Source organism: Leucoraja erinacea, chromosome 2 (assembly GCF_028641065.1).
Source record: "Leucoraja erinacea ecotype New England chromosome 2, Leri_hhj_1, whole genome shotgun sequence".
In the NCBI taxonomy this organism is placed as follows: Eukaryota; Metazoa; Chordata; class Chondrichthyes; order Rajiformes; family Rajidae; genus Leucoraja; species Leucoraja erinaceus.
The window spans coordinates 61,875,213-61,902,201 of NC_073378.1; the positions used below are offsets into that span (position 1 = coordinate 61,875,213).

General features: G+C 45.4%; 1 protein-coding gene across 4 annotated transcripts in view; it reads left to right on the top strand.

Annotated features, from left to right (window-relative positions):
• The window catches only part of LOC129710598 (tyrosine-protein phosphatase non-receptor type 3-like), a 161,648-nt gene extending 134,898 nt beyond the window's left edge, over positions 1 to 26,750 (top strand). For all 4 annotated transcript variants that reach the window (XM_055657732.1, XM_055657723.1, XM_055657741.1 and 1 more), the window contains 4 exons: positions 4,003 to 4,131; positions 16,197 to 16,348; positions 17,356 to 17,491; positions 22,216 to 26,750. In XM_055657732.1, coding sequence (XP_055513707.1) covers positions 4,003 to 4,131; positions 16,197 to 16,348; positions 17,356 to 17,491; positions 22,216 to 22,308 — 510 coding nt within the window. In that variant the 3' untranslated portion in view covers positions 22,309 to 26,750. The remainder of the gene's footprint in view (positions 1 to 4,002; positions 4,132 to 16,196; positions 16,349 to 17,355; positions 17,492 to 22,215) is intronic.
• Positions 26,751 to 26,989: the final 239 nt, after the last annotated feature.

The window sequence follows — 26,989 nt, forward strand, 5'->3', positions numbered from 1 at the left end:
AAAGGAGAGCGGGGGGGGGGGGGGGGGGGATGGGGAGGGGGGGGGATGAGGGAGGGAGGGGGGGGAGAGGGGTGGGGGGAGAGGGGAAAGAGTGGGGGGAGGGTGAGTGGAGGTGGAAGGGGGAGACGTGGAAGAGTGGGGAGGGTAGGGGGGAGTGATGGAAGAGGGACAGGGGTAGGAGGAAGGGGGCGGGTGGAGAGAGGGAAGGGGGGGTGGGATAGAGAGGGAAGGGGGGGGGGGGGAGAGGGATGGGTGGAGGAGGGAGAGGGGTGAGGAGAGGGAAACATAGAAATTAAGTGCAGGAGTAGGCCATTCGGCCCTTCGAGCCTGCACCACCATTCAATATGATCATGGCTGATTATCCAACTCCCCCCCTCCTCCCCCCCCCCTCCCTCCCTCCCCCTCCCTGCTCCCCCACCACTCCCCCTCACCCCCTCCCAGCACTCCCTCTCTCTCCCCCTCACTCTCACCCTCTCTCTCTCCTCCCCTCCTCCCCCCACCTTTTCCCCCTCACCCACCCTCCCTCTTCTGCTCCTCTCCACCCCCCATCCCTCTTGCCCCTCTCTGTGTGTTTCTGTCTCTCTCTCTCTCTCTGCCCCTTCTCTCTTTGCCCTCACTCTCTAACCCCGTACCCCCTCCCCCTCTAGATGTGACTGCAAGTTGGGGGCTATGCGTCAGTAGATAGGGTGGTTATGGGGTAAAAGGAGCAAATTAATAATATTAATATAATATCAAGGGGGGTAATTAGCGTGAGTGCGGGGGGGGGGGGGGGGGGGGATAGTTAGTGTGCGTGACGCTGCATGCCGCCTCCCCCCCCCCACAACCGCACGTTGGGAGAACAGACCCAACGGGTCTGCACTTGGTCTAGTACTCAATAAATAACAAATGTTGTGCAATAATAATAATAGTCTGTTGCAGTTCGGAGCTTATTTGTTGTCGTGTTTAATAGCCTGATGGCTGTAGGAAAGAAGCTGAACCTGGACGTTACAGTTTTCAGGCTCTTGTACCTTCCCGATGGCAATGGTGAAATGAGTGTGTGGCCAGGATGGTGTGGGTCTTTGATGATGTTGGCTGTCTTTTTGAGGCAGCGACTTCGATAGATCCCTTCGATGGTGGGGAGGTCAAAGCCGGTGATGGACCGGCTTTGGTCACAACTTTTTGCAGTCTTTTCCACTCCTGGACGTTCAAGTTGCCGAACCAGGCAACGATGCAACCAGTCAGTATGCTCTCTACTGTGCACCTGTAGAAGTTCAAGAGATTTATATTTGACATGCCGAATCTCCGTAATCTTCTCAGAAGAAATTCTTCATAATTGCATCAGTGTGCTGGGTCCAGGAAAGATCTTCGGAAATATGCATTGCCAGGAATTTGAAGTTTTTGACCCTCTCCACCATCGTCCCATTGATGTAAACAGGATTGTGGGTCCTCATCCTTCTCCATCCAAAGTTCACAATCAGTTCCTTGTTTTTACTGATGTTGAGAGCCAGGTTGTTGTGCTGGCACCATTTAGTCAATCGGTCGATCTCACTTCTATACTCTGACTCATCACCATCTGTGATTCATGCACATCAGTGTTCTCCCTCTCAAAGCGTGCTTAGAACGCATTTAGCGCGTCAGGGAATGATGCTTCGCTGTCGTATGCCGAATAGTTGCGGAGCATAATGAGGTTATTTTATAGTAGGTGACATGGGCAGTTGTGAGAATGAAAGAAATCGGAAGAGTGTTTGCTTGGAAGAGTGCAACAGGAATTATAATACTGAACGGTGCTGAAATCAAGGAAACCTACAGAGGTGTAGAGTGCTGTTTAGGACGCTATATTTCTAAGATTATAGGCCATACTTGCCTTCCATCACAATGGGGAATGCAAGATCGTTGGTTAACAAGATGGACGAGCTAGCTGCACTAGTGAGAACCCAGAGGGAGTACCATGAGAGCAGTGTGATGTGTTTCACAGAGACTAGTGTGGACAGCTTTCAGACTGTTCGGGCGGACAGGGACTGCAGAGAGAGTGGCAAGTGTAGAGCTGGGGGACCTTTACACACCGCAGGACTCCAGGGTGCTTTCATTGCAATCTTGGGGGATTTCAACCACGTGATTTTGGACACTACCCTTCTCACTTTCACTCAGTTTGTTGACTGTCCCACCAGGGATATGAAAACATTGGACCTGCTGTATGCCAATGTTAAAGAGGCGGACAGCTCCATAGCCCTTCCACCACTGGGAAGATCCAACCACAACTTGATTCAACTCCTACCAGTGGCCCACAAGGTCACAGACTGAGCTGCACTCTGTAGTCCCCATGGAGAGGACATCAATGGACTTACGGACTGTGTGGATAATGTTATCCCTGAGGAGACTGTACACTTTCCCCAACAACAAGCCGTGGGTCGCCAGTGACATAAAGGCCCATCTCAACCAGAAGAAGAGGGCATTCAGGAATCGACAGGGAGGAGGTGAAACAGTTGCAGAAAGGCCTGAAGACGAGACTGAGACTGGGCAAGGACCACTACAGGAGGAAGCTGGAACTGAAATTTCTGCGGAACATGAGGGATGTGTGGAGCAGTATGATGAGCATTACAGGCTACAGGAAGACCAGTGGCCTGGGGAGGGAAACCAATCAGGAATGGGCCAACAGGCTAAACCTGTTTTTTCATAGATTTGATGGTGGGGCCTCTGCCCACCCTCCCCCCTGCTCCCCGACAGACTCTCCCGCTCAACCCCCCTGGTCCCGATGGTGTCAGCCCTAGGGCACTCAAGGTGTGTGCTAGCCAGTTGTGCAGAGTACTCCAGCATATCTTCAGCCTGAGCCTGGAGAGGGTTCCTGTGATGTGGAAAACATGTACCAAATAGGATCTGAAAGCACTGCTGAAGAAGAGTCATGACTGAATTTTATTTTATAGGCAGTGTTAGATGATTCATTACAATATTGGGTATGAATAATAGTGTGATTTGCCTGAACTAAATATGTGTAATAAATCCTGTATATGCACGTTTCCCATTGGAGTAGAGTTAATCTGTAAGATAAATATAAAAAATCTCCACCATTGAGAAACATGGTAATGCATAAGTGTGCTGGTGTTCACAGGCCGAACTCCAAATTGTTGACCTATTCACTGAAGCATACCAGAAGATGTGCCATACATTTAATATAGCAAAACAAATGTTCTCTACCTCTGCTGTGTAACGCTACCCTTTAACAAGAAAGGTTCCTGACAAGACCTTGGAAAACGTGGACCTCTTCCCTTATCTTGGGGGCAATCACGCAAGGACAATATCCTGATGACATTTTCAATCGATCGCTATGCATTTGCATGGCCTTCGGATGTCTTGAAGGGAAAAAAAATGTAAGATCAAGACCTCAAATCCACCACAGTTCTACAGCAGTAACCCCTGCTTTCCTGTACGATTCTAAAATATGAACTACCTATAGTATGTTACGGCCAATATGGTTCTACTAAATCCACAGGCAGAATAAGCCAGTTCTCAACTGGCCCAATGTCAGAAAATTGAGTCTTTACTCCATTAGTTCAGACACCAAACATCCAAATTAGACAATCAATTTGGAGCTCCAACATCACCTGCTCCACCTAAGTACGGACTGCAGGTCCATCATTGGCCTCCGATAGGCACCTCACAACCCACAGGACAGGATTGAAAGCAAGTCAAATAATGTGATCAGGTTTCATTCTTATGCTGAGACCATATCCTTAGGTTAGATTAGATGTCAACTATTGATGTAATTTATAGTTTTGATGTGTAGTGATTAAATAAATACATTAATAACTGACATTCCTGATCATATTACCCAAAACATGAGCTATAGCTGGACTATCAGATTGCTGTAACTTTGTTTTATTCTTGATACAGAATCTTGTAATAATGTTTGTGTACTTATAATTAGAAAATGTCACAATATATTGTGTCAATTGATTCATAATTTTTGCTTGGGGTTACCTTGAAACCAGCCTAACATTTAAAATGAATTTTCTGCTGTTGTTATAGGTGAAATGCCATCAGTATTGGCCAGATCCTCCCGAAATAAGCACATATGGCAATTTTCAGGTGACGTGTCACTTGGAAGAGTGGAGCATCGCCCACGTTGTCAGAGAAATGACACTTACTAATTTAGAGGTAAGTGTCATTTATTATTCGATGATTTAAAAAAAACAATTTTCCCTTGCCTATATTTTTCTTTCAGAATGCATAACTTCATTTGCTTTGTCCTTTGTTAAGTCCACTACTATATAGTGAAAAGAAAAACTGCAATCATTCTGAATTGTAAATTAAATTCAGAAGTACACAAAAGCTCAGTGAATCTATGTGCAAGAAAAGCAGATTAGGGGGTTTAAAGTTTGCGGCGTATAGTTATACTGCATGGAAACAGGCCCTTTGGCCCAACTAGCCCATGCCAACATGTCCCATCTACACGGCATGCCTGTCTGCATTTGGCACATATCCTTTTAAACCTATCCTATCCATGTACCCGCCTAAATGTATTTTAAACGTTGCCTCTTGGGTTCCTATTAAAACTCTGAAGTGTAGATGGAGTCATGGTTTTTCTGTGCTGTGTGACTCCAACTAAACTTCATGCTTCAGCCCAACTCATCCATGCCGACCAAAATGCCCCATGCAAGCTAGTCCCATTTGCCTGCCTAGTCAAGTCAAGTCAAGATGTGCAGTAAAATGAAAGTGGCAATGCTTGCGGATTGTGCAAAAACTACAGAACAGAATCAGTATTCACATGTTGGAAAATAAATTTTTACAAAAGCCACAACACCACAGTAAATTAAGACAGTAAATTAGTCCCTGGTGAGATAAGAGTTTACAGTCCTGATGGTGTTGGGGTTACTAATACTCAAATTAACTCAGGTGACGCGGAGAATTCTTTAAGAAGTTCAAGCCTTTATTTGCAAATAAAAGCTGGAGCAGTCATTCAGCCAGCCCACGTGAATGCCCTGTTTCAAAGAGTCGTCCCTTTTTATGGTATGTTCAACTCTGTATGCCCCACCCCTGGTGCATTTCCATACCCAATCATTTGCAGACATTCCCCTATCATCAGCCAATCACTTGCTCCCACCTATCTTCCATGGCTCCACCTCACCAATAGTTTTCCACTCGTAATGGTTATATCACGACCCTCTTTGTTGGTCTCGCCTGCCTTGTGGCTTTTTGCAGAGTCACAGAGGTCATATAACTGTCACAATGTAGTGCGTGGGTCTCAAAAGGAAGCACGAAGTCCAGTGTTTTGAGAGGCACCTTTTATTATGTTCCTCCCGGTTGTAGGGAAGACCAAACAAGAGAAAGATGGCACCCAAACCCCTGCCTTTAAACCCTCTGGCTAAGGGCCGCCTCCAGACTGAACCACTGCCGTGCCGAGGGGTTCGACAGTATGATGGCGCGACCCTTGGGAGCCACCACAGGACACCCCCCTCCAGAACCAGAGGCACGAAACGCACCGGCGGGCGCACGACCCGGCCAGCCCGTGAGCGGAAGTCAGCAGATCGTGGGGTTTGCGGAGGCATAGGTGGAGGGACAGGTCGAGGGACCGGCGAGAGGACAGGTGTAGTGACAGGCGGAGGGAGCCGTGAAGGGGGGGCGCCCTCGAGGCCGAGGTTGTGTCCAGGTGCGCCGGCTTCAAACGGTCAATCGACACTGTTTCCGGCCGGCCCCCCATGTCCAGGACAAAAGTCGACTGCCCGTGTTCTAGCACCCGGAACGGGCCCTCGTACGGCCTCTGGAGTGGCGTCCGGTGGGCATCACGGTGCAGGAAGACGTATGGGCAGTCCCTGAGGGCTGATGGCACGTGTGGGCGAAATGTCCCATGGCGGGATGTCGGGACGGGTGCGAGCCTGCCAACTCGCTCACAAAGGCGCTTTAGGGTGGATGAGGGCGTTCCCTGCTGCCCCGGCGCCGACGGCACGAACTCCCCGGGCACCGTGAGTGGCGACCCGTACACGAGCTCCGCCGAAGATGAGGCCAAGTCCTCTTTGGGAGCAGTCCGGATGCCCAGCATGACCCACGGCAACTCGTCCATCCAGTCCGGGCCGGAGAGTCGTGCCGTCAGTGCTGCCTTTAGCTGCCGGTGGAATCTCTCTACCAGACCGTTAGCTTGAGGGCGGTAAGCCGTGGTGTGCTGTAGCCGCACCCCCAGCAAGCGAGCCATGGCTGACCACAGCTCGGAGGTGAACTGTGGCTCCCGGTCTGAGGAGATGTGCGCCAGCACCCCGAAGCGAGCAATCCAGTGCGCGGACAACGCACGAGCACACTTAGCCGTTGAAGTATCGGCCAGCGGAATGGCCTCCGGCCACCGCGTGAAGCGGTCTAACATTGTAAAAAGGTGGGTGATGCCCCGAGACGGCGTGAGAGGCCCTACAATGTCTACGTGGAGATGGTCGAATCGCCGGTGAGGTAGACCAAACTCCTGGAGAGGCGCACGGACATGGTGCTGGATTTTTGTCGTCTGGCACGGAATGCAGGTGCGAGCCCAATGGGCAACCTGCTTGCGCAGACCGTGCCACATGAAACGAGCGGCCACTAGTGCCGTTGTCGCCTGGATTGATGGGTGAGCCAGTCCGTGGATCACCTCGAACACCCTCCGGCGCCAGGTGGCAGGGACGATGGGGCGCGGCTGACCGGACGACACATCGCACAGGATTGTCACTCCCCCAGGACCGAGAGGGACATCCTCAAGGCGGAGGCCGGAGATGGCAGTCCGGTAGGCGGGCACCTCATCGTCCGTGAGCTGTGCCTCTGCCAGAGCAGAATAGTCAATTCCGGGTGCCACCTCGAACATGGCGTTGATAGTGGGGCGGGACAATGCGTCAGCCACCCGGTTCTCTTTCCCCTCGATGTAGCGGATAGATGTTGTATACTCTGATATGTAGGCCAATTGCCGCTGCTGTCGTGCGGACCAGGGGTCGGAAACCTTCGCCAGGGCGAAAGTGCACGACTTGTGGTCCGTGTAGGCGGTGAACGGGCGGCCCTCCAGGAAGTAGCGAAAATGGCGCACTGCCAGGTACACGATCGAATGCGCTGTATTTTGACTGCGCACGGTTGAGGTGCTGGCTGAAGAAGGCCAGGGGCCGCCAGCCTCCGCCCGTCAGTTGCTCCAGCACAGCACTAACCTCCGACTCCGAGGCGTCCACTGTGAGAGCAGTTGGGGCATCTTCCCGCGGGTGCACCAGCAGTACAGCCCGAGCAAGGGCCTCCTTCGCGCCATCAAATGCAGCCACTGCCTCGTGGGTCCATTCAACGTTCTTGTTGTGCCCACCCGCCAGAAGTTGATACAGAGGCCGCATGATGTGGGCCGCGGATGGCACGAAACTATGGTAAAAAGCCACCATGCCGACAAACTCCTGCAGGCCACGTACCGTGCGTGGGCGGGGAAACCGACGGACGGCGTCGACCCTGTCAGGCAGGGGAACCGCACCTTGCGCAGTCACGCAGTGGCCGAGGAAGTCAATCTCGGTTACACCAAAACGGCACTTGTCGAGGTTGATGGCCAAACCATGCTCATTGAGCCGCTGACAGAGCTGCCGAAGGTGGGCGCAGTGCTCCTGCTGCGAGTGGCTGGCCACCAGGATGTCGTTCAGGTACACAAACACGAAATCGAGGTCGCGACAAACCCCGTCCATTAGGCGTTGAAAGGCCTGCGCAGCGTTCTTGAGGCTGAATGGCATCCGCATGAACTCATAAAGTCCGAATGGCGTGATGATCGCCGTCTTGGGTACGTCATCCGGATAAACCGAGATCTGGTTATAACCCCGTACCAGATCCACTTTTGAAAATATTGTGGCCCCAGCCAAATGGACGGTGAAGTCCTCGATATGGGGTATCGATCCGCTGTTGTTGCGGCGGTCAGCCGTCGGTAATCCCCACAAGGTCTCCAGCCCCTGCTCGACTTAGGGACCATGTGGAGTGGGGACGCCCAAGGGCTGCTCGAAGGGCGGACGATCCCCAAGGTCTCCATTGTGCGGAATTCGCACCGTGCCAGACGCAGTTTATCCGGCAGCAGTCGGCGTGCTCGTGCATGGAGTGGTGGGCCGGTAGTCTGGATAAAATGCACCGCTCCGTGGCTAGGGGCCGATGATCGAAACTGCGGGGTCAGAATGGCTGGGAACGCGGCCAAGATCCGTGCGAAGCGGGAGTCCACAGACGCCAGGGGCCGTCCCACCGGTTGATACAAACGCAACGTGATCGGCTCCATCGTAGCGGCGTTGACCAAATGCTGACGCCTGACTTCCACCGTGAGGGAATGCGCCCGGAGGAAATCGGCCCCGAGCAATGGCTGGGAGACGTCGGAAATGGTAAACCGCCACGAGAAATGGCAGGAGCCGAACACGATCTGAACCATGCGCACTCCATATGTGCGGATGGGGCTGCCATTCGCCGCGGTGAGGACGGGCCCCCGCTTACCAGAACGAATGTCGGCCAGCGAAGGGGGCAGGACGATGAGCTCTGCTCCAGTATCCACGAGGAAGCGTGTTCCGGAGCGCCGATCCCAGACAAAAAGGATGTCGTCTGCACACCAAAGCTCACCAAAGCTCACGTTTGGCGCCAAACGCATGTCGCCTCTGCTGCACACGGATATAAGAGTGTGAAAGTGTCGCCTTAGGCCGCCTAAGGGCATGTAGCCCCGCTAGGGTGATATGAGTGCGAGAGGTGATTCAATGCTGCGGTCACATTTACAAATTCAGGAATTCATTCAACACACTGCATTTCATACAGCCATTTATTCTGCAAGAAATAACTACATTGAAAACTCAAACTCGCTACCGAGGAACTGCCGGGATCAACGCACAAACTCGCGACCTTGCGGATATGAGCCGAGCACTCTACCACTGAGCCAGCCATAAAAGTCTACGCTTAAAAAATTTCCATTATGAAGGCCGACAAATTCCGAATTACGAAAAGTGTCTGGTCCCAAGGCTTTCGGATAAAAGGTTGTGCACCTGTATATAAAGATAATATACTATAATGGCCTGTGGGAAGAAACTTCGTCTCATCCTCCCTGTTTTCACAGCATGACAGCGGAGGCGTTTGCCTGACCATAGCCGCTGGAACAGTCCGTTGCTGGGGTGGTAGGGGTTCCCCATAATGTTGCTGGCTCTGAATCTGCACCTCCTGGTGTATAGGTCCTGCAGGGGGGCGAGTTTAGTTCCCATAGTGCGTTCAGCTGAACGCACTACTCTCTGAAGAACCTTCCTGTTCCCAAACCAGTTTGTGATGTTGCCGGGCAAGATGCTTTCTACAGCCCCAGAGTAGAAGCACTGAAGGATCCTCGGAGAGACTCTGAATTTCCTCAGCTGCCTGAGGTGGTAAAGGCACTGCCTTGCCTTAGTCACCAGTGTGGCAGTGTGTGTTGTCCATGTCAGATCCTCGGTGAGGTGGACTCCCAGGTATTTAAAGTTTGAAACGACTGGGCTTGTATTCACTGGAGTTTAGAAGGATGAGGGGAATCTTATAGAAACATATAAAATTATAAAAGGATTGGACAAGCTAGATGCAGGAAAAATGTTCCCAATGTTTGGCGAGTCTAGAACCAGGGGCCACAGTCTTAGAATAAAGGGGAGGTCATTTAAGACTGAGGTGAGAAAAAACGTTTTCACCCAGAGTTGTGAATTTATGGAATTCCCTGCCACAGAGGGCAGTGGAAGTCAAATCACTGGATGGATTTAAGAGAGAGTTAGATAGAGTTCTAGAGGCTAGTGGAGTCAAGGGATATGGGGAGAAGGCAGGCACGGGTTATTGATAGGGGACGATCATCCATGATCACAATGAATGGCGGTGTTGGCTCGAAGGGCCGAATGGCCTCCTCCTGCACCTATTTTCTTTGTTTCTATCACTTATAATCTTATAAACCAACTGTAGCGGCAGATGTTTGTATCGTTCAAGAGATTAGCCCCTCTAGCCACTAAATGGACAGCATGGTTGAGAGGAATGTCTCTGTATGCATGCGAGCTCACCATCAGAGACCTTCAGAGCTTCTTCATAGATAAGTCTTCCAAAACATAGTCTTTTGATTAATAAAATCTTTATTGTTGAAATTTCTTCTGCGTCGTATCTATAATCTTCATCGAACTCCAGCTTATCGCTTTCAACATTAGAAAACTCCTCGTGTCTCCGTTAGACTTCGCATGGTCGAAGGGTAAACGTTCTCCATGCTCATTCCAAACTAAACTAAAAACTAAGCTTCTGCGCAAGATACATAGACCCATACACGCTCAAATATACGTCATAAATCCCACCCACAATATAATGGGCAGTACTGGGATAGTAATAGGATAGCTCCTCTGATTCTCTTTTTCATGGCTCCTTTTTAAGGAGCCTTTGCTAACCCAACCAAGTCGGGTTTTCGTAGCATACGGTCCATCACCTAACAATCTGTATAGGTTCCAATGCCTTCAAAACATTCATTCCGATCAGTAGATCAACACTAGAATTTATTTCAGATATCTTGATATCCTTCAGGTAAGGCCATTGTTTCAAGTCTTCATGTCTTGGTATATTTTGACGACCAACAGGCATGGTTCCATGTGTAAACACTTCAGATATTGTAATGTAATGACTCCTGCTCTCTTTATCTTTAGTCAGGTACATAATTGAATCTTAAGGACCTGTCCCACTTATGTGTCCTTGGCACGCAAATTACGCAACCTCCTGGTCGCGTTTAGCCACGAAGGTTCCACGCATGCGCACAGCTGTCTGGAGCACGTGACGTCATTTGAAGATGGACACAAAATGCAGGAGTAACTCAGTGGGACCGGTAGCATCCCTAGAGAGAAGCAATGGGTGACGTTTCGTGTCGAGACTCATCGAAGGGTCTGGACCCGAAACGTCACCCAATGCTTCTCTCCAGAGATGCTGCCGGTCACACTGAGTTACTCCTGCATTATATGTCCATCTTCAATTTTCTTGGCCCCGCTCAGGGAGTAGAAGTGGGGGCGGATCCGGACCGCAACGGCCGTGAGCCATCGGCGAATTGTTTCAAGTTCGGCGAAATTCCGACAGCGCGATCGAGGGACTAATTTAGGTTACTCGGCTGTTGGAATGTAAGGATTTGCGGGAAGCGGCTGACATGACTGAGGCCGGCGAGCGGCAGGAGAGAGGTTTTCAGCCTGAGAGCACTGCCAGAGGGCAGCGGGCCGGCAGATGTGAGGTCCCGGCGGCCAGTTTCGCTGTCCTTCCCAGCCACAATGCAGTGGCTCCATGCCTGGAGCGCAGCAGCAGCGGTGAATGAGTGGGTTACTAGCATGATCCTCGGCCCCCTCCTCAATGCTCCTGCCCTCCCCGCAACTTTAACCCTGGCCACACGCTGTGAAAGGAACTCTCAACCAATTGGTCCCTTGAACCAGTATTGTCATTCAATATTGGGGGTAGAGTGCTGACATTGATAGAAAATTGGTTGGCAGACAGGAAACAAAGAGTAGGGAATAACGGGTTCCTTTCAGAATAGCAGGCAGTGACCAATGGGGTACCGCAAGGCTCGGTGCTGGGACCGCAGCTATTTACAATATACATCAATAATTTGGATGAAAGGATTCAAAGTAACATTAGCAAATTTGCAGGTGACACAAAGCTGGGTGGCAGTGTGAACTACGAGGAGGATACTATGAGAATGCAGGGTGACTTGGACAGGTTGGGGGAGTGGGCAGATGCGTGGCAAATGAAGTTTAATGTAGATAAATGTGAATTTATCCACTTTGGTATCAAAAACAGGAAGGCAGATTACTATCTAAATGGCGTAGTTGGGAAAAAGGGAAGTACAACGGGATCTGGGGGTCTTTGTCCATCAGTCTGAAAGTAAGCATGCAGGTACAGCAGGCAGTGAAGAAAGCGAATGGCATGTTGGCCTTTGTAACAAGAGGAGTCGAATATAGGAGCAAAGAGGTCCTTCTGCAGTTGTACCAGGGCCTAGTGAGACCACACCTGGAGTATTGTGTGCAGTTTTGGTCCCCTAATTTGAGGAAGGACATTCTTGCTATTGAGGGAGTGTTCACATGGTTAATTTCTGGGATGGCGGGACTGTCATATGCTGCGAGAATGAAGCGGCTGGGCTTGTACACACTGGAGTTTAGAAGGATGAGAGGGAATCTTATTGAAACATATAAGATTGTTAAGGGTTTGGACACTCTAGAGGCAGGAAACATGTTTCCGATGTCGGGGGAGCCCAGAATCAGGGGCCACAGTTTAAGAATAAGGGGTAAGCCATTTGGAAAGGAGACGAGGAAACACTTTTTCTCACAGAAAGTTGTGAGTCTGTGGAATTCTCTGCTTCAGAGGGCGGTGAGGACGGTTCTCTGGATACTTTCAAGAGAGAGCTAGATAGGGTTCTTAAAGATAGCGGAGTCAGGGGATATGGGGAGAAGGCAGGAACGGGGTACTGATTGTGGATGATCAGCCATGATCACATTTAATGGTGGTGCTGGCTCGAAGGGCCGAATGGCCTACTCCTGCACCTATTGTCTATTGCAATGTGACTTCAGAGAACTCGGAAGACGGCTGAAAAGCAGGAGCTCCAGGGTGGTTATCTCCGGTTTGCTTCCAGTTCCTCGTCCTGGTGAGGGCAGGAACAGGGAGATAGGGGATCTGAATGTGTGGCTGAGGATCTGATGCGGAAAGCAGGGATTTCGATTCTTAGACATCTGGGATCAATTTAGGAGAAAGAGTGAATTATACAAAAAGGATGGGTTGCACCTTAACATGAAGGGGGCCTGCATTCTGGCAGGCAGGTTTGCCACTGCTACACGGGTGGGTTTAAACTAAATAGTGGGAGGAGACAAACTATAGATATAAGGATGGAGTTAAAGGGCAAGAGAGTATAAGAAAAGTTAAGAAAGGCACCAGAATTAACGGGGCAGAAAGCTCAGGAAGGGATAGTCAAGTCAATTTTATTTCTATAGCACATTTAAAAACAACTCTCGTTGACCAAAGTGCTTTACATTAGTGCAGGTACTAACATGCTACAAACAGTGGTACATAGATCAACAATACATACATAAATACATACATACAGCGCTCCCTCGGAGAACCTCAAGGAAGGCCTGAGAGTAGAAATAAGTTAAGTCTAAATTTAAAAGAGTTGATGGAGGGGGCAGTTCTGATGGGAAGAGGGATGCTGTTCCATAGTCTAGGTGCTGCAACTGCAAAAGCGCGGTCGCCCCTGAGCTTATGCCTAGACCGCGGGATGGTCAGTAACCCCAAGTTGGCTGATCGGAGGGACCTGGAGGTGGTATGGTGGGAAAGCAGATTTTCGATGTAGGTGGGGGCAAGCCCATTAAGGGCTTTGTAAACAAAAAGAAGGAGCTTGAAATTGATTCGGAACTGCACTGGGAGTCTGTGGAGAGAGGCCAGAATTGGGGTGATGTGGTCCTTTTTTCGGGTGCCTGTCAGGAGTCTCGCTGCGGCGTTTTGGACGTGAGGTTTGAGTAATGGGGTAAGGCTTCCAAGGCTGCCTGCTATCGTTTTGATGGAGTCCGAGGGGCCAAGTAGGATGACCACGGGCTTACTCTCGTTTGGTTGGAGGAAGTTCTGGGCCATCCAACACTTTATATCCTCGAGGCAGTGGATAAGGCCGAGTAGATTTGATCGGTTGTTGGGTTTCAAGGAGAGATAGAGTTGTGTATCGTCTGCATAGCAGTGGAAGGAAATGCCGTGCCTTTGAATGACTTGGCCTAAGGGGAGCATATACAGGGAGAAGAGAATAGGGCCTAGGATGGAGCCTTATGGAACCCCGATAGGAGAGTATGGCCAAGTGAAATAAAAATCAGTGTGAAAGGTGAGGGGAGTAATGGATTAAAAGTATTATATGAATGCAAAGTATAAGAACTAAAGTTGATGAGCTTGAGGCTCAGTTAGAAATTGGCAAGTATGATGTGGGAATTACAGTGACATGCGAGGGGTGACATAGAATCAGGAGATGCAGTTTGGATAGAACTAAGGAATTGCAAGGGTAAAAAGACCCTAATGGGAGTTATCTGTAGGCCCCCAAACAGTAGCCTGGATATAGGGTGCAAGTTGAATCAAGAGTTAAAATTGGCATGTTGCAAAGGTAATGCTACAGATGTTATGGGAGATTACAACATGTAGACTGGGAAAATCAGGTTGGTGCTGGACCCCATGAAAGGGAGTTTGTGGAGTGCCTCCATAATGGATTCTTAGAGCAGGTTGTACTGGAGCCTACCAGGGAGAAGGCAATTCTGGATTTAGTGTTGAGTAATGAACCGGTTTTGATAAAGGGAACTCGAGGTAAAGGAGCCATTAGGAGGAAGTGACCATAATATGATAAGTTTCAATCTACAATTTGAGAGGAAGAAGGGAAAATCAGAAGTGTCAGTATTACAATTGAACAAAGGGGACTATGGAGGGAGGAGCTGGCCAAAGTTGACTGGAAAGATACCTAGCAGGGATGACAGTGGAACAACAATGGCAGGTATTTCTGGGAATAATACAGAAGGTGCAGGATCAGTTCATTCCAAAGAGGAAGAAACATTCCAAGGGGAGTTAAGGGCGGCCGTGGCTGACAAGGGACGTCGGGGACAGTATAAAAATAAAAGAGTAGACGTATAACAGCAAAGATGAGCGGGAAGCCAGAGGATTGGGTAACTTTTAAAGAGCAACAGAAGATAACTAAAAAGGCAATACGGGGAGAAAAGGTGAGGTACGAAGGTAAGCTAGCCAAGCATATAAAGGAGGATAGTAAAAGCTTCTTTAGGTATGTGAAGGGAAAAAATTAGCTAAGACCAAAGTTGGACCCTTGAAGACTGAAACAGTTGAATTGATTATGGGGAACAAGGAAATGGCAGACGAGTTGAACAGGTACTTTGCATCCATCTTCACTAAGGAAGACATAAACAATCTCCCTGATGTACTAGTGGCCAGAGGATCTAGGGTGACGGAGGAACTGAAGGAAATTCACATTAGGCAGGAAATGGTGTTGGGTAGACTGATGGGACTGAAGGCTGATAAATCCAGAACAAGGGGTCACAGTTTAAGGATAAAGGGGAAATCTTTTAGGACCGAGATGAGGAAAAAAATTTGCACACAGAGAGTGGTGAATCTCTGGAATTCTCGGCCGCAGAAGGTAGTTGAGGCCAGTTGTGGCTATATTTAAGAGGGAGTTGGATGTGGCCCTTGTGGCTAAAGGGATCAGGCGTTATGGAGAGAAGGCAGGAACAGGATACTGAGTTGGATGATCAGCCATGATCATATTGAATGGCGGTGCAGGCTCGAAGGGCCGAATGGCCTACTCCTGCACCTATTTTCTATGTTTCTAATCCCCAGGGCCTGATGGTCTGCATCCCAGGGTACTTAAGGAAGTGGCTCTAGAAATCGTGGACACATTGGTGATTATTTTCCAATGTTCTATAGATTCAGGATCAGTTCCTGTGGATTGGAGGGTAGCTAATTTTATCCCACTTTTTAAGAAAGGCACGAGAGAGAAAGGGAATTATAGACCAGTTAGCCTGACATCGGTGGTGGGGAAGATGCCGAAGTCAATTATCAAAAATGAAATAGTGACACATTTGGATAGCAGTAACAGGATCATATAACCATATAACAATTACAGCACGGAAACTGGCCATCTCGGCCCTACAAGTCCGTTCCGACAAAACTTTTTTTCCCTTAGTCCCACCTGCCTGCACTCATACCATAACCCTCCATTCCCTTCTCATCCATATGCCTATCCAATTTATTTTTAAATGATACCAACGAACCTGCCTCCACCACTTCCACTGGAAGCTCATTCCACACCACTACCACTCTCTGAGTAAAGAAGTTCCCCCTCATGTTACCCCTAAACTTCTGTCCCTTAATTCTGAAGTCATGTCCTCGGTCCAAGTCAGCATGGATTTACAAAGGGGAAATCATGCTTGACTAATCTTCTGGAATTTTTTGAGGATGTAACTGGGAAAATGGACAAGGGAGAGCCAGTGGATGTAGTATACCTGGGCTTTCAGAAAACGTTTGATAAGGTCCACATAGGAGATTAGTGGGCAAAATTAGAGTACATGGTATTACCACCCACAGTCAGTGTAAACCTGTTTCACTTCATTTGCTGTTTGCTCTTTTCATTGTATAAGCAGCATTCTGAGGTAATTATTCTTGCTACAAAGGTATTTTAATGTCACGTGTACCAATTAAAGTACAGTGATATTCGAATTATGTAACTGTTTTTTGTTTCTTTGTTGTTTCAGACAGGACTAGAACGTGTTGTCAGTCATCTTCAATATGTGGCGTGGCCTGATCATGGTGTTCCTGATGACTCAATGGACTTCTTTGACTTTGTGACTTTCGTGAGAAAGAAACGAATTGGAAGGGATAATGAGCCAATTATTGTTCATTGCAGGTACTTATTTTCTTTTCAGTAAGGAAGATAATTTTGCTTGCTGAGGAACAAAATGCTCTCATGCTGATCTTGGTTGCAGTTACAATGTATAAGAATACCTGACACACCATCTTAAGTCAATAATGAAGCCTTGTCCTGTTTGTGTTCTGATGTGATTTACGGATCGTCTGATCCCATTACTTCTATCACAAGCCATTGTGTTACAAATGTTTAATTGATTTAGATTGCAAGGGTGAGTGTTGCATGAGAAATACATTTTCCAGTTAGATTGGTATTTTAAATTATTTTCTTAATTGGAAATGCATTACACCAAACCTTCGCCATTTTTTGTACTGTGATTTTATCTTTGTGATTGTTTCAACAATGTACTTACAAGATGATGCATAATAATATTTTTGACTTTTCTTCATTAATTAAAACTTTATTTTGCTGTCGCCCTAAAAATTGACTAAATTGTAAATTGCTGAATTGTGTTCGCTGTCTGGATTTTTTTAAAGCACTAATATTGATATTACAACATTCCTCAGCTGTTACTGAGCTTGTGTTTCTTTATTTCCATCACCACAGAAATATTTTGTTACAGTTTACCTTTTATTCTTTTTGTCAGATTCTTTAATGGTTTTTGTCTTGTTTTTACTTGCTTGTCGTGATACTTCACAGTGGGAAGATCAGGACAAAGAAGAATATTGTCTGTTTAATCAAACCGTGAAAATGGATTGGAAATTCCGTGAGCAGAATAGTCAGATGGCCTTTTGAATTTTATACATCTTTCAATTTCGCATCTTGATCTCGTAAATATACAAATATTATCATCAGTGCAGTGTAATTACTTTTCCTTTAACCTGTTGTACAATAGGTGTAGACTGATGCCCTTATTTTCAGAAATGTACATTTATCACTCATTCAGTCTTTTAAATTGCTCTCACTGACTAAAGATTTAAACGATATTAAATTTATTGCCTCCAATTTATACTTAATTTAAATCTTGTTTGATTTTTCTTTTGCAGTGCTGGAATTGGTCGTACTGGTGTTCTTATTGCCATGGAGACAGCAGTGTGCTTGATTGAAAATGGCCAACCTGTGTACCCACTGGATATTGTTAGAAGGATGAGGGATCAACGAGCTATGATGATACAAACATCGGTAAGATCTGGATAATAAGCATGAAGGAATATTGAATATATTTATGTTTTAAGAATCCAGAAGGAACAATCAATCAAATTTTCAAGCCAGCGCTTTGTGGTAAATTTTGTTTGGTTTCTTTTCGGTTCTTTCTGGATACTTATCGCTTTTATATTTTAACTAAACCATGCTGACCACGAGAACACACGCAGGCAGGATACATATCTGCTCTCACCATTAACTTAAGATGTCTTAAAATTAAATTTCTAGTATTTTTTAAGCAATGTTCCAAATGTCTTAACATGTTGCATTAATGCAGATACACTCTTTGTTATCCAGGTCCGTATCTAATGCCACATGCAAACACTCAAGTGCACATAATTCTGATGCATCACCTTGCACAACATCCATTTAGTTCCATCATAGGTTATGTAAATTAGAGTGTGATTGCTGTCTGCGAGAATGCTGTATTAGATAGCATTCTAACTGCTGGTTGAAATGGTTATTCTAAAAGGCTTCACTAATATTCAAGGCAAAATTTTATGAAAATAATTGAATTTGCTAGCATAGAGAATCTTTTGACTGTGTAGAATGATACCAATTTGACATAATAGGATCCTGATTTACAATTGTTCAATATGGCAACTGATCAGAAGATGGGATATCAATCCTCAAATGTTGGTTCAGTTGCTCAAACTCATGGGCCTGTCCCACTTCGGCGATTTATCAGGCGACTGCCGGTGACTGTCAAGTTGCCGGCAGTGGCCTGAAAAACCGGCAACTAGAACGGCGACTGTCAGAGTGGAACACACACACACACACACACACACACACAGACACACACCACAAACAGCACACACAAACACACACACACACACACACACACAAAGACACACACACACACACGGTCGGTAATCCTTGGTTCTGAACACTGCTGCTAACACACACACACACACACACACACACACACACACACACACACACACACACACACACACACACACACACACACACACACACACACACACACACACAACAGACACACACACACACATACACACACACACAGCTTCCTTCACCAGCCCTTTACATGCAGGCCAAAGCCATTGTGATACAGACACACACCACAAAGGAAGGTTGCCGCTGTAATTAATAAGTTAAAAAGCACAGTACGGTAAGTCCTTTAAAAGAGGACGGGAAAAAGGGGGAAGAAGGAGTGGGGACAACTTTTAAGAAGCCAGAGATACACGGCTGTGAAGCTCGGCGGACGTTAACATTACCGGTCAGTAATCCTTGGTTCTGCTGCTAACTTTTTTTTTCTCCCAATGAGCCAATGAAATTCACCGGCCAGCACCAGCTACAACCTACGAGAACCTCCGAGAACCTTCGACCTCCTGGCAACCCAATAGGACCTCCTGGCCACCCACCTACAGCACGAGAATTCTCGCTACTCTCCATGGCAGCTTCATTCTAGTCCCTGCTAATTTTTCAATATGTTGAAAATTTGCGGTGACCATAATGAGGCCGCGACTAGTTCCCAGAATGTGGGAATGCCTCACGACCATGAAGGCGACTCCCCAGCAACCACCCGCGAACATGTGGCGACCATGTGGTGACTGCATAGTCTCCTGCAGTCGCCTAAGTCGGACAGGCCCATCACTCCCTGTAAGTTACTTAAGGCAGAAGGCAAAGAGTGGCAATAAAAGGGCCTTTTCCTAGTTGGCTTAAGTGACTCACGGTGTTCTGCAGAGGTCATTTCTAGGACTTGTACTCTTCACGGTTTATATCAATTATTTGGATGAGGGAATTAAAGGCTTGTGGCCAAGTTTGGAGATGATACGAAAATAGGTGGATGGGCAGTTGGGTAGAGAAAGCAGGGACTCTGCAGAAGGACTTGGACAGGTTGGGAGAGTGGCAGATGTAATGTAGCATAGCAAAGTGTGGAGTCATGCATTTTGGTAGTAGGTGGCAGAGCGCAGATTATTGGGACACAGCTACCAGACTTGGAGGGCATCTACCTGAGTTTTGGGTAAAATATTACTTGCAACATTCTGTATGTCTGATAGACCACTCAGAAATTACATAAAAATACATAAACGCGTTACTCTACTACAAACCATTTTCTATTTTCATGAACTACAAACGGTGCCTCAGGGAGGCCGTCAGCATCCATAAAGACTCCTCACACCCTTGTAATGGACTGTTCGAACTACTTCCCTCCGGCAGACGTTACAAGGCCTTCTACGCCCGAACCTCCAGACTCAGGAACAGCTTAATTCCCAAAGCTATAGCTGCTCTGAACCTAATTATATTATTAGGTGTAAATGACTTTAATCGAAAGTAGATTATTTTCTAAACGGAAAAATGCAGAAATCTTTGGTGCAAAGAGACTTGTACTCATTTTTTGAGTACCCAACATTCTCAGGTAGGCGGCGCGACTCTCGTCAGCAGCGGCCGTGAATTTTTTTGGACAGGGCAAGCGGTGGGAGCGCTGTCTAAAAAATTCACGCAGCTTGGTGAAGGAAGCAATGTGTTTGTGTGTGTGTTCCACTCTGACAGTCGCTGTTCCAGTTGCCTGTTTTTCAGGTGACTGCCGGCAACTTGACAGTCATGGGCAGTCCGCTGAAAAATCACCTAAGTGGGACAGGCCCATAAGAGTGTCAAAGGTATTACAAGATACAAGATACAAGATACATTTAATTGTCATTTGGACCCCTTGAGGTCCAAACGAAATGCCGTTTCTGCAGCCATACATTACAAACACATAGACCCAAGACACAACATAATTTACATAAACATCCATCACATCGCTGTGATGGAAGGCCTAATAAACTTATCTCTCCACTGCACTCTCCCCCCCCCCGATGTCAGAGTCAAAGTCAAAGCCCCCGGCTGGCGATGGCGATTGTCCCGCGGCCATTAAAGCCACGCCGGGTGGTGCAAGGTCGCACACCGGGTCTTGGTGTTAGAGCCCCCGGCGTGCGCTCGCAGAGTCCCGCGGCCATTCCAAGCCGCGCGGGGCAGTGATGTTAGGCCCCGCTCCAGGAGCTCTTCAACCCCGCAACTCGGGCGGGGGAAGTCGCCGTTGCGAGAGCCCTGAAAAGCGGTCTCCCTCCAGGGAGCCGCGGGCTCCCGGTGCCGCCGTCCACAGACCTGCTGTTGGAGCCTCCGACTCCCCGGTAGCAGCAGCAGCAGCGCTCCTCCACCGCTCCACCCGCTCCGGACTCGGCCAGCCCCGCGACGGCGACGGTGAGTCGTAGCACCAGAGTCCCCGGCTTCTTCCTGTTGGAGGCCGCTCCTCGTTGCGGCCCCAACGACAACGGAAACCCGACGACGAGAAAAGGTCGGGTCTCCAGTGCAGGGAGAGATTTAAAAAGTTTCCCCCCCCCTCCCACCCCACCCCCACCCCCCACACACACACCCCAACAAAAAATAACAAAAACTACATTTAAACACAGACAGAAAATAATAAAACGCGGACAGACTGCAGAGGCCGCTGCTGACCAGAGTCGCGCCGCCCACCGGCCAGAATTGGGGAGAAGGAAGAAAAATGGGGATCAGAGGGATCGATCGATAAGCCATGATTCAATGACGTAGAGTAGACTTGATAGACTGAATGGTCTGATTCTGCTCCTGTGACATATCCTATTTGTCAAAGCCCATTTCATCCACCATTCCTGTGTTTGCTGAAGCAACAAGCCTTAACAATTCTCATAAGATTCGTTTTTAAGTCCATCTTGCAACCCTCCAATATATGTGCAACAATTCTGGCCTTTTGATTATCTGCAAATTTACTTCACCATAACTGGCCTTCCCTTCAGCACCCAATGGCACCTAACTGAAATTCTCTCCCTACTCATTGTCACTTTCTTTGAAGATACTTAAAATTTATGATTTTTAATCTAGTTTTTGGTTGCCTCTCCTAATACCTTCATTTGTGCCTCAGTGCAAAATAGTTTTTTTATCACTTCAATAAAGTGTCTTCGGATGTTTAACTGTTAAAGCTGCTGTAACAAGATTTTACAGCATTTTACAGATTTTACAGGGGCCTGAAGAAGGGTTTCAACCCGAAACGTTGCCTATTTCCTTCGCTCCATAGATGCTGCCTCACCCTCTGAGTTTCTCCAGCATTTTTGTCTACCTTTGATTTTAGCTGGTCATTTTGATCTATTTTAACGTTTTAAGAAAAATATATTAATTTTATTTTTGTTCCTGGAACATTTGCTACCAGACTCCTGAATCAATTACTTATTTTGTATCTTGTTCCCAGATATGTTGCCATGGGCTCTTAATTCTGCCTCATGAGTTAATCTGTTATTTCACTTTTCATATTTGCTTTACATTATTTCAGATTGCACTACAATCTTTGCACTTTTCTGCTGTTTTGAATTAATCGTCATATTTATTGTTGTATCTATCATGTTTATGATTGTACTGTAGGTAGTGTCATATGTACTTCTGCACTTCACGCGAACAAGGAATTTCATTGCAATTTGGTGTAAAACTAATTTGGCAATAAACTAATCGAATCTGATGTGATGTTTCCGAATAAACTTTTTTTGTATTGCTTTAAATGCTACAGATTTTTAGAATTCAAAATGTTTTAATTTAGTCAATGTGGGCAAAAGAATTAGGGATTATGTGTAATGGAACAATCCAGAACGAGTAACCATGTGCAAATCGTCATTCTCATTTTACTTTGAATTGATTAAAGCAAGATTTAAATAACATTTTATTTATTCCAGAGTCAATACAAATTTGTCTGCGAAGCCATCCTGCGTGTTTACGAAGAAGGTTTAATTCGACCATTGGAAACAGTCCACAAAGCAAGTTGGTAGTGTTGTTGGAAAATCTGAAACAAAAGACCAAGCCTCAGTTCTGGGCCTGCCTCATAAATCTGAAAGGAAACCTACTGGATGATTGACAGGCCTACCTCGTCACACTGTTTAAATAAGGAGTATGCTTGGATATCTTTGGTAAAAATATGATATCTTTTAGTACACTGTTTTTGTTATGTATACTTTTTAAAAAGGTACATCATGAAATTGGAAAGATGACAGCAATTAACTTTAATCCAAACAATTGGTTTGTTTAAATGTTGAAAATGGAAGAAGTGTTTCTGAATAATGCTGCTAACTTTAATCAACTAATTATAATTCATTGAAACAGTTGATTTATGATTTTTTAAGATGTTGATTTTGCAGAGTAAATGTCTCATGCTCTATGTGATGAAAATTACATTGAACTGCAATGCGCTACATTTTTCTTACAATTTGTATTATTTAAACAAAATATAATGTACATACATGGTCACTTTGGCTTTAAGGCAACTATATTTGATTTTGTATATTGGATGCTTCTGATTAGATTAAGATATGAATTATCCTTATAACGGTCCCCAATTTTAAAATCTGGTTTTAACTTGGTATTTAGTTTTATATCCTTGAACTACGACCTTTCTTGATCAGTACTTAAAATGTCCACAGAATAAGATGTTTGCTTCAGAGTGAGGAAAAACATTGTGTACACGATTCCGAGGTGAGGCAATTCTAATACAAAGGATTAAACAGTGAAACCTAAAAATAGGTCCATCTGCCGTTGTACAGAGCCCTAGTGAGACCACACCTGGAGTATTGTGTACAGTTTTGGTCTCCAAATTTGAGGAAGGACATTCTTGCTATTGAGGGAATGCAGCGTAGGTTCAAGCGGTTAATTCCCGGGATAGCGGGACTGTCATATGTGGATAGAATGGAGCGGCTGGGCTTGTATACTCTGGAATTTAGACGGCTGAGAGGGGATCTTATTCAAACATATAAGATTATTAAGGGATTGAACACGCTAGAGGCAGGAAACATGTTCCCGATGTTGAGGGAGTCCAGAACCAGGGGCCACAGTTTGAGAATAAGGGGTAGGCCATTTAGAATGGAGATGAGCAAAAACCTTTTCACCCAGAGAGTTGTGAAGCTGTGGAATTCTCTGCCTCAGAAGGCAGTGGAGGCCAATTCTCTAGATGATTTCAAGAGAGAGTTAGATAGAGCTCTTAAAGATAGCGGAGTCAGGGGATATGGTGAGAAGGCTGAATGTAGATGATCAGCCATGATCACAGGGAATGGCGGTGCTGGCGAGAAGGGCCGAATGGCCTAATCCTGCACCTGTTGTCTATTGTCTATAATTAACTTGAAGTAAAATATGACATGACGTGGTTATTTTGACTAATAAGTGTTTCCTGAGTTTGTTTGATTATCTAATGGGAGGCCAAATAATTTCTGTCAGAAATTCTTCACTTTGTGTGCCTTTGTGCAACTTGGCTTTATTATCTTAAATGCATTTGTAACTACATATGATAAATTTCTCAACTTTGCAATGGTTCTATTAGGTTGAACACTGTATAAAGGATAGAACGCGTATGGCATGTTGGTACACAGGTACATGCTAACGTTCAGACCAGTCACCCAATATTAATGCAAGACTTTGTAAATGCCCAGGCCTGGTTTTGTATCACCACTTGCTCCGAAGAAGGAAAACAAAATTGGTTCAGAGGCAAAAAATTTGATTTTTATATTTCCGTTAATTAAACTGTTCATCAGAGCAGTGCAGTTGGCAGAAAAAAAAAATGTTTTTCAATCTGGTTAAGTCCTCTGTTACTTAAATTCTAAAGCCTTCATATTATCTGGAATGTTCAATGGAATAACCTATATTGTTATGAAAATATAACTCTTTGACTCGAAGATTTAAGCTAATTTCAAAAGACATGACATCTTGAGTAAATAATTCCAACTATAAAAACAAAGAGCACAGCAATGGAGTTGTTGCCTTACAGTGCTAAAGATCCAGATTCGATCCTGACTACAAGTACAGGACACAAATTCTTACTGTGACCACGTAGGTTTTCTCTGATTGTTCAGGTTTCCTCCCACATTCCGAAGACATACAGGTATGTAGGTTGACACAAAATGCTGGAGCAACTTAGCGGAACAGGCAGCATCTCTGGAGAGAATGAATGGGTAATGTTTCGGGTCATGACCCTTCTTCAGGTGTGTAGGTTAATTGGCTTCTGTTAATTGTCCCTAGTGCGTAGAATAGAACTAGTGTACTCGTGATCGTTGGTCAGTGTGCACTCGATGACCTTGTTTCCACACCGTATCTCTAAAGTAAGCTTAATATTAATTAATAAAGTAAGCGGTCCCGACCTGCTCTGAACCTCCAAACGCCGTGGGAAGGACGGTCAGCGCTTCCAGGTTCTGATGGCGGGAATTCCACAGCTCGTCGGCGAGTTCACCCAGCGCCCGCATGTCGGTAAATGGATCCCTGGCGAGTTGCAAGGGAGTGTCGGGGGGGAGCTGCTGCAGGTAGGCGTATTTAAATAGAAAGCAAGGTTCATGGCCCCCCATTAGGGTGAGCATGTCTTCCAGGAGGGCAGACGGCTGGCGGTTGCCCAGGCCGTCTATTCTGAAAATCCGAGCTGCCCGCTCGATGTCACCTAGGCCAAACCTCCTGATAAGAAATTCCTTAAGGCCTGTATATTTATTTGCAAATCCGTACCTGTTCACAGTAAATGCTAATTGTAGTGTATAATTTACAGGCTTTATACCACATACCCACCTGATATCATAGGAATCCCACAAAATATGATGCGTACATTCGCACAATAGAAAAAATCACATGTGGCTAAAGTGCACATTGTCAGATTTTAATTAAGGTATTATACATTTCGGTTTCAACATGTAGAAATTACAGCAGTGTTTATACATAGACCCCAAATGTGAAACCAAAATGTATAAAAATGGCCTTTAAAAAAAATCTGACAATGTGCACTTTAACCACATGTGATTTTTTCTATAACAAATCTCAAATTGTGGAGTACAGAGGCAAATAAATAAATGATGGGTCTTTGTCCCAAACATTATAGAGGGCACTGTATTACTTATCATTCATTTGAAGCATTAATCTTTCAACCTTAGGTTTATTATTTTTAAATGCCATCACTTTATAGTTAGCTCTGAAGCTTTGAGTGGTGATGGCGGTTGTATTTCATGTTAGGTATGGAATTATTTCTTTCATCTGCAATTGAACAATTTAAATCAATAAAAGGTTATTTTTGTGGATTATCGTATACGTTACATTAAAATTTAATGTGCGTAGTACCATACAAAATGTATTGATGATCACAAGATGCTATTATATTCATTCTTATCTCAAACATGCTGGAAATCAAATGCACTGAAATATCTGCCAGAAATTAGTTTATTTTATATTACGCAATAAGGCTAATGAATATCAATATAGCACCCAGTCACTTGTTTTATTTTTGAAATTTAGTGAAATATACTTATCAAGGTAATTTGCGATTAATTCCTCCAGATGTTTAAAATATCTGGTCACTTATTTTTCAACTAGGTTAATGTCCATGCAGAATATATTAAGGTTGAGAAGCATCCTCCTCCTTTATTTAATGTCTATTTTGTTAATCTATGTTTGTTTTAATCAGTTTTATATGTAATTCTGACCGATGGAATTTTGTATCGATAATGTTCATTTCAGATGTAACAGTGAAATGAACTAGAGTGAAAATTTGTGCTACAGAATCAGTTTTGGTTTGTAATAGTAGAGTACTATAATCACTTTAATTTGTGAAAAGACACATTATTGCTTAGTGTATGCACCCATTCGTGTTTGTGTTAAGAATGGTCTAACTGCAATTTTTGACTTGCCCAAGTAACAACATTTTTATTGAACTGTCCGTGGGGCAAAATAACACATGGTGTTTCATTTTTTCTTTCTTTATTAAGGGTGAATGATATGTTTTGGTTATTTCATGATATCGTCTAGTAAGATTCTGAATACCATTCAGTTTATGATTATAATTTAATTGCTATTTTGCCTAGGTGATGCACTTATTTTGTAGCACAATAATTCATGTTCAATGGCATTTTCTGCCATAATTAAAATAAAATTGTGATTGTGAATAGTTTTAAAATCTGAATTAATATTTTAATACAATAATCATATAATTGTGAACTGGTGTTAATATTTTCCACATTTAAATTATTGTGATAGCAATGTACTTAAATGAAAGTGATAAAACAAGATTTGTTTTATTTTTGTAGCTTCATTCAAAATTAATAATATTAGTAATATTACTTGTCTATGGAATTGTTGGAAAACATGCTTCAGCATGATTAGATTTCAAATCTCATTTTTGGGTGACATAAAATGTTAGAATGCTGTAAAAAATAGTTGCATTTAATTGGAACATTAAAGTTTTGCCTATTTTAGTAAATGCAGTGTGTTTCTTGAGGAATTTGTTAAACAGCCTGTAACACTTCAGTTGAAGCCACAGGTCAATGTTTAAACACAGCACATTGGTGTTAAAAGAAAAATTATGACATGCTTTATAGCATGTGGATAAAAATGGTTCATGGATCACATTTTCATCGTAATTATCGTGGCTTTCTCAGGAATAACTTGACTATAATTGTGGCAGAAATATGGAGCCTTTGTCTGAAGAGTTCATGCTGA